This window comes from Myotis davidii, unplaced genomic scaffold (genome assembly GCF_000327345.1).
Source record: "Myotis davidii unplaced genomic scaffold, ASM32734v1 scaffold705, whole genome shotgun sequence".
In the NCBI taxonomy this organism is placed as follows: Eukaryota; Metazoa; Chordata; class Mammalia; order Chiroptera; family Vespertilionidae; genus Myotis; species Myotis davidii.
In genome coordinates, this window is record NW_006296405.1 from 1,609,391 (window position 1) to 1,617,591 (window position 8,201).

Consider the following 8,201-nt stretch of genomic DNA (forward strand, 5'->3'; position numbering starts at 1 on the left):
GCCGGGGGGCGGGGCCGCGACCTCCCTTCTCCGGGACTTGGCAGAGGAGACGCCTCCGGGAGGGAGCGAGAGGAGCAGGTCGGCCAGTCCGTGCAGGGGGAGTGTGTGCACATAACCACAAAACGACATACGCCGAGTCCAACATAACCCAAGGACTGCCTGTATAGAGTTCAAAACAATGGTTATAAGGATGCTCAAGGGTGTGTGTGGCGGGGATGATGTGTGGTGTGTGTCTGTAGGGAGTATGTGAATGTGTGTAGGGGTGTGCATCTCTCAGTGTGACTGTATACTGTGTGTGTCTGTGAGGTAGGGGTGTGTGTGGGGGGGGGGCGCTGAGAGCTCACATGAGCCCATGTAGGAGGGAGGGTGCTGGGCAGGACTGAGGGTGTGTGTGAGCGCACTTGTGTGCAAGGCTGTGTGAAGGGTGAGGGGGTGAGTGTGTCATGGGTGCTAGGTGTGGCTGGTGTGAAGTAAGGGTGCCGGGTGCACATGTGTCCCTGGCTCAGCCTCCCCTTCCCCGTCAGATGTGCGTGCAGGGAGGGTGCCTGGGGAGGGGGTAGGAGCCTCCTGCAGCAGCGCCTTGCCCAGCTTGCCTGCCTGGCCATCTTCCCCAGGAACCAGAGATGGCCAAGCGGCCCCTCCCCCAGATACTCCGAGGGTTAAGGGGAAGGGAGCAGGCCAAGCCCCAGGAAAGAGGGGAAAGGCTGAAGGGACAGAGCTTCTGCCTGCCGGCCGGGAGCTTGGCTGCCTTCTCCATCTCTGCCAGATCACCCAGCCGGCCTTGCCCCTCCCAGGGCCCTGTACTCCCGGGTCTGAGTGGTGCAGGGCCAACCTAAGAGGTTGTGGGGGTGGGCCTAGGTTGAGACTCATCTGTGAGGGTTCACTGGCTCACAGTTGTATTACCAGAAGGGTGCTGGGCACACAGTAGCCTCAATTAATATTTGAGGTTGGAAGGGAGGATAGAAGAGAGGATGGGAAGGGATCTGAGTCTGGGAGTCAAGTCCATCCCATCTACTCTCAGTTGGGGATGAGAGAGGCTGGTTGTGGTCTCACCCCAAATTGAGCAGGTTGGGGAGGCAGGGGTTCAGGGAGAGGAAGCCTCAGGGAAACTGAGGGGGAGAGATTTGTGCTGGGCCCTGAGAGGAGGAAGGAGCTGGCACTCTGCTGGGCAGAACCCTTTGCATCCTGCCCCCTCCACCTGCTTCTCTGTGATCAAAAGCCTCTCTCTGGGGCCATTCACCCCAGGCAGCCAGGGCTCATGGTGCCTCTCCTTTCTCCAGGACCTTCGTGCTCAAAAGGTGCTGAAGAACGGAGTCCCTCACCACTGAGGCTACCTGAGACCAAGTGGGGCCATGGCAGGGCATGGCTGTCTGGGGCTGGGGCTGTTCTGCTGGGTCCTCCTCGCTGTTCCTGTGGGCCCCCAGCCTGCTTCCTCTATCCCAGGCGCCCCTCTCACTACTTTGACCCCACCCCCTCAGGGTGAGGCCTCTATGCTGTCTCTCAATCTGGGACTTAACTTCAAATTCCACCTTCGGGGACCTGCTGCGGCCTGGGGGAGCCCTGTCACCGAGACCCACCCACTGTCTCCTGGACCGAGCCAGGAGCTGGAGGAAGAGGTGGCCAGTGGACTGAGGACTGACCCGCTTTGGGAACTGCTGGTGGGCTCCCTGGGGAATTACTCCCCAGAGTGGGGTTCTGCTGAAGGCAGTGCTACGCCCTGGGCCTCCTCCCCGCCTCTAGAATCCACATCCCCGCTCTCTGGGCCCACCCACCAGCCGAAGGCTCCCCATCAGCCCAGGATGGGGACGGTGACCTGGGACACGACTCTGATGGCTACAGCCCCTCCCTCCAGTGCCCCCAGGCCCCACCAGACTGAGCTGGAACTGAAGTTTGACATGGCACTGAGAGCAGGCGCCGCCCCCACGCTCGGGCATCGAACTCTGCCCCTGCTGCCCAGCCTGCGGGCCAGCCTGGCAGAGATTGCTGGGCGCCTGGGACCGTTTGGTGAGTACCCACTCCGCCCTGAAGAGAGCCCCTGCTGGGCTGCCTGGCAGGCAAGAGGAAGTTTCAGCCAGGCTCCTTTTGCAGGGTTCTTTGGCACTACTCTGTCCCCACTCCGGAACTTCTCCGGCGTGAACCCCCCAGGCCCAACCGCATCCCCAAGCTCTGCCTCCAGAGTCTCGGATTCGCCCGGTGAGTGTTTAGTCCAGTGGTTCTCAACCTGTGGGTCGCGACCCCTTTGGGGGTTGAACGACCCTTTCACAGGGGTGGCCTAAGACCATCGGAAAACATATGTATAATTACATATTGTTTTTGTGATTAATCACTATGCTTTAATGATGTTCAGTTTGTAACAATGAAATTGGGGGTCACCACAACATGAGGAACTGTATTAAAGGGTCGCGGCATTAGGAAGGTTGAGAAGCACTGGTTTACTTCATTGCAATGAACATTGACAGACTACCTCTGCATGCCAGGCACTGTCCCAGAGGCCTATGTCGCATGCCCTGCCCTTTCTTCCTTGACTCAAGGGGAGGTCTGCTGGCCCTGGGACGTGGGCCACTGCTCCCAGGAGGAGATTCCCTCTTTGCCCTATTGAGTTTGGTTTGGTCCATGGAGCATAGCTCCTGGTGGACATGTGGCTATCATTCCTGAGACGGTGGCTCTCTGAGGGCAAGTTCTGGGGAAAGACCGGCTTTTCACCAACAGCCCAGAGGCCAAGACTGGTAAGATGGCACTCAAACCCCGCGTGCTCCCTTTGCAGGGTTCTTTGGCACCACTCTGTCCCCACCCCCATCCTCCCTGGAGAGAAAGCTCCCAAGCCCAGGCCCACTAGACCCAACTGCTTCCCTGAGCGCTGCCTCCATTGCAACAACATCACTAGGTAAGTGTCCTATTCATTTGAACTTGACAGTTATTTATTGAGCACGTACTACAGGCCAGCTGCTAATTGGTGTCCCGGGACCCTTTTGTTTCATTGTCATTATAATCATAATCACCATTCTCTTCATCATCACCATGGAGATACATATTAATGGTTTGGGAACAAGTGTTGCCGGGGCCAGTCCCACACAGAGTTAAGTAATGGTCCTATGGGAGTTTTGCAATCACAGGCAGAGCAGGATGTAGACAAATTATCAGGGGCAAACAGACACAGGAACTCCCTCATGAATTCCACAGCCTCAGTGCCAACCCCACCCTCCACTCCAGGCTGTCTGGCCTGACTCCCCATCCCAACCCCAAACTTGGGGCTCTCTCCTCTGCTGCCTGATCTGACGTGACATGCTGTCAGATATGGGCAGGGCTGGGCCCCTCATCAGGAAGATCTTGAGCAGACAGGTGCCATCCTTGTTCAAGAAAACATGCAGACAAGCCGCTGGTGCGGAGGAAAGACCAGGGGCTCCGGAATCTTGAGCCTTGGCTTTGCATCCCAGTTACTAACTAACTGGCTGGGTGACCGTAGGGCAAGTTATTTCGTGTCCCTGAGCCTAAATGTTCTCAGATATCTAGGGTTTAATAATAGTACCTATTCTGTTATTGTGAGTTTCTAGATAATGTAAGCTCCTGGCATGAGGATGGGCACAAAGTAAAAGCTCATTAAATCGTAGCTGTTAACCTTGCTTCTTCCCCGACTCATTGCAAATACACTTCCCGACCCTTCCTCTGAGAGACTGCAGACACTGGCCCCAAGACGTGATAGGAAAGCACATAACCCACAAGGCAGAAGGCACACTGTCTGGGGAGAGGTTCTGGTGGGTGAGGCCGAGGGAGCCATGGAGAGGGACCTCCAGGCCCAGCTTTGCTCTGCAAAGGGCTTACTGTAGCTGTGAAACCTCTCAGCCACCCCACACTAGGAACCAGCTCAGCTTCTGGAAACCACCGGTCGCCCAGCTTCCTGCAGCTCCAGACTCAACACAGCCAACTCTGGCTCACTCCTGCTGCTCACTGCACTCCGGGGCATGTGGGTCAGGAGGCTGCCCAGGACCTGCTATGAGGTTGGGGGCAGGCTCTGTGGCCTCAGGGGAAGGATGCTGCCTGGCGGTCTCTCAGCATTGGTGATAGCAGCGCTGCCAGGCAGGTTTAATGAGTCTGGACAGTATCAGAGGCGGCCCAGCGCACCAGCCCCACCCTCCATCCTCCTCCTCACTGATGGCTGCAGGAACCCAGCCTCTTCCTGAATATTCCTCTTGGACAAACCCAAGAGAGCTACAGTCCCCTCGTAGAGAAGGCCAAGGGGCCTATTGAACCAGCGGTGTGTGTGGGGAGTGGTGTCAATCAGGGGACAAAGGGAGTCTCTTTGTCTCCTCTAGGACCTCTACCTTAGGTGCAGTTAACCTTTGACCCCAGGGCTTCTGTTGCCTTGCATTAGGCCCCTTCACCTAGGCCAGAGCTTGTATTCAGCCAGTACACACAGAAACAGCTGCTTAGGTTGTGAAAAGCTTTTATTTCATTTGGTAAGTACCCACTGACCTTAGCCCCCGAGCACTCCCCTCCACTCCCTGACCACCCTGGCTGGCACCTGTGCCATTTCCAGTTGTTAAATATTTCAAATGTCACTCTCACAAAAAGTATCAATCCTCCATAGCCCTGGAGGTGGGGGCGGGGAGAGGGATGCGGCCAGGACATTGAACAGGCTGCCGATTCCAGCATCCACAGTGGAGCCTGCCCTTTGATCTGGGCAGCTGGTGGATAATCAGGCCTGACTTCTCCATAAATCCAGCGGTCTTCTCTCTGGGCTCCTCCCCAGCTAGCTCAGCCTCACCAATTACTCACATTGACATCCCATCTCCTCCCTCGTCCCTGAGGTCAAGAGAGGCTGCAGGGCCAGAGTGGGACCATCTTGTAAGGGAGGCCTGCTCAGGAGAGGGATCCTAGGAAGTCACTCGCTTCTGGGGGAAACTGAGGGCTCCTCTGGGGAAGCTGCAAAAGGTGAGACGTGGGCTGAGGTCAAGTAGACCCTTTAGGCAGAAGCTGGGTCTTCTTCACCTGCCCCCACGCACGTGGCCCAGTGCTGGGTACATCGGGCATGCCGTGCCCCCTGGGAGCAGTGCATCTACTTAGAACTCCCTCCTTTGACACCTGAGCCGTGCCTGTACTTTGCCTATTTTCTGGTTTTTATTCCTTTTCTGGCTTCTTAGGAATGTTGAAACTTGCTCTAGTTGCCACAGTGCTTTGGGACAGAGGTGAGAGATGGGGTTTCCCATGGCCCTCGGGTGCGCAGACCTCTGAGAGCTGCACTTGTCTGTACAGTGAGCCAGGAGGAGGCGTGCGGGTGGCAGGCTGATGGGGCTCCTGGGCACGGTCTTCCTGCCTTGCTGCAGAGCCCACCGTGGCCAAGGAAAGACCAGGCAAACTCATCCACTTTGCAGAAGAAGTGGGTTGGGCAAGGGCATCTGAGTGGCCCAAGGAATGAGGGTGAGGGAGGGAGCATGTGGTGCCCACCCCTCATCACCAAGCTGTCCTTTCCAGCTATGTCTTTAACTCCTCATAGCTATATCTTCATTAGGTGTCCAGGGATGGTCAGTCCATCCAAACAGTGTTCTTCAAACAGGGTTTACAAAGTGCAAATGTCTTGATGTTCACTCATTTGAATAATCGTTGATTTTCTAAGCAAGTTTAGGATGTGCGGAGGGACAACAGTCTTTTGTTAGTTAAATTGAGAACTAGTTTGAGGCCAGAAATGCTCACACTAACACCATCACCAGCGGATGATTGGTGATCGACATTAGCCAATAACGATGACGCCAACAACAGTCACATATTGAATGCTTATTATGCTCCAGGCACTCCAAACAGCTTCGCACACATCAGCCATTTACCCTCGTAACAGCCTATGCAGTGGGTACTCTTCCCCGTTTCATATGTGAATGCGACGGAACAGGGACCAGGGCACATGCTGCCCTTTGCAGTCGGCAGTGAGCTGTGGAGATTTAATATTTTGGCTGCTCCCTCTTTGCCCTCCACAGTTGTCTGATTCTATCTTCCCGTCCTCTCTTTCCAAAGCTCCTTTTCCTTGTTCTCAGGACTGCTCTGTTTTGCAGGTCCCCAGCAGGAGCTGGCACAGCCTGCGGTGGGGGTGCTCCTGGGGTCTTCCTGATTGTGCAGCCGAGGCGTGGGTGCTGGGCATGGCTGGGCAAGGCCAGGCAGTTGGGGCAGGAATCTGTTTGCCAGGAGACCCTCCCCCTCATTTTACAGCTGCAACCTGTGCACCTCCCCATCCGCATCAGGCTGTCCCCACCCTTCCCCACCATCTTTCTCCCTCTGCCCTAGCCTGCGGCTGCAGCTCTGCTGAGCCTGGTAGGTGGAGAAGGGAGAGGTTCCGCTTCCAGCACCCTCCCTTGCTGCCTGGCCATGGGGAGAATCCTTGGATCTAACTCTTTCTAAGTCATCTATTGCTCCAGGAGAGTAGAAATACAGATCTTACCCCTCACCTCTTATTTGACTTCCCTTTCTCTCAAGATGTGGGGAGGGTGTTGGAGCACAAGATGAGATTGGGAGCCCGAGTTATGGAACCCCAGAGCAATCCCTGCGGGGCTCACTCACTCAGCATTTTAACCCACTATGATCTCCCCAGTCGTTTCTTCCTAGGAGTTCAAGGGTAGCCTCAAGACCCCAGGGAGTCCGTTCTCAATGCCACCTTCTAGAAAATGGAGCTAGAACTAAAGAGGCATCTATATTAAGAGCCTTAGACCAATAACTTTGTGATTGAGACAGGATGGGGATCACAGGCAAGGGGAGGCTGTGGGTGGGGGTGTAGCAAGCAGGGAGGCAAATGGATAGGAAAGGTATTCTCCTCAGGGTGCTGGGTGGGGACAGGAATGTCTCACTTTTCCTCCTGCTGCATATGTGTGTAGGCGCAAGAGTGTGTCTGTGTGCCTGTCTGTCTGCCTGTCTGTGTAGAGGCGTTTCCTGAAGAGATAGGGAAGCAGTTGAAAAAGGGCAGGGGAGCCTCTCCCAGCTCCAGGATGGGAGCAGGGAGTCAGAGGTGCAGAACAAGAGATAAGCAACTGGGACCAGGAGGAGGCTCTGGAATTCTGGAAAGGGGCTCCGCTGGGGCTCAGATATGGATTCCAGGGGCAGCTCTGTCATTTGTGACCTGGACAAGTCATTTTGCCTCTCAGCAGAGCCTTAGTATCGTCACCTGGCAAGTAAGAGGATCCATTTATTCCGTGTATGTCCTATATTGTCCGGGATATCATTTACTCAACGCTAACTCTGTGCCAGGCACCATGTTAGGCTCAGGGGTTCAGATGTGAGCAAAGCAAACAAAACTTCTTGTTCTTCTGAAGCTGCCCTTCAGGTGGGAGCATTGAACTAGAGGGGGCTTCCACCGTCCCTCTTCCAGTTGTAAAATTCTGGGACTTCTTTTTTAAAAAATATATTTTATTGATTTTTTACAGAGAGGAAGAGAGAGGGATAGAGAGTTAGAAACGTCAATGAGAGAGAAGCATCGATCAGCTGCCTCCTGCACACCTCCTACTGGGAATGTGCCTGCAACCAAGGCACATGCCCTTGACCGGAATCGAACCTGGGACCCTTCAGTTCCCAGCCCGACGCTCTATCCAGTGAGCCAAACCGGCTAGGGCAAATTCTGGGACTTCTTAAGAAAAACCCTTTGCAGTAGAATCACCAAGTGAGGAAGGGAAAAGCACAAAGCAGGTGGCTGGGGGTGGGATGGGGTGGGGTCTATGAGAGCTGAAACGACTGCACGAGGACTTTGAGCGGGAGGGGAAGGTGAGAGGTCCAGTCTCATATTTAAGACGGGTGTCCTGGGTGCCATGAGGACTCTGACGGGCACACAGGCTCCTGGCTGCGGGGAGAACAGGAGTGGCAGGGGAGGGCTGCACAACTGCTTCAGACAGATGTTCTTTGCCCACAGACGCCACCATCCCCACCTCCGGGCCAGATGACCCCTCTCCTACCAGCCTCGGAAACCCTTCTGTGCAGCCAGAGTGCCGGCCAGGGCCCTGCAGCGCTGGAGATTTGCCTGAAGGCGAGGGGCAGCCTCCTGCAGCCCCGCTGTCCCTCTTTTTCCTGACCCTGGAGGCCGACTGGGCAGAGGCCAGGGCTCGCTGGGGGCTGGCCTGGGAGGCCCATGTGTACGGGGTAGGCACCCTCTTCGGCCTGGTCGCCCTGCTGGCGCTGCTGGCTCTGGCCCTCTTGCCCTGGCGCTGCCCGCCTGGCGCCCCCTGCCTGGCGCT

General features: G+C 55.9%; 1 protein-coding gene across 1 annotated transcript in view; it reads left to right on the forward strand.

Annotated features, from left to right (window-relative positions):
• PRRT4 (proline rich transmembrane protein 4) overlaps nucleotides 1–8,201 on the forward strand; it is a 10,061-nt gene continuing 1,860 nt past the window's right edge. The window contains exons 1-5 of the mRNA XM_006771416.2: nucleotides 1–78; nucleotides 1,281–2,004; nucleotides 2,089–2,193; nucleotides 2,765–2,884; nucleotides 7,880–8,196. Coding sequence (XP_006771479.1) covers nucleotides 1,353–2,004; nucleotides 2,089–2,193; nucleotides 2,765–2,884; nucleotides 7,880–8,196 — 1,194 coding nt within the window. The 5' untranslated portion in view covers nucleotides 1–78; nucleotides 1,281–1,352. The remainder of the gene's footprint in view (nucleotides 79–1,280; nucleotides 2,005–2,088; nucleotides 2,194–2,764; nucleotides 2,885–7,879; nucleotides 8,197–8,201) is intronic.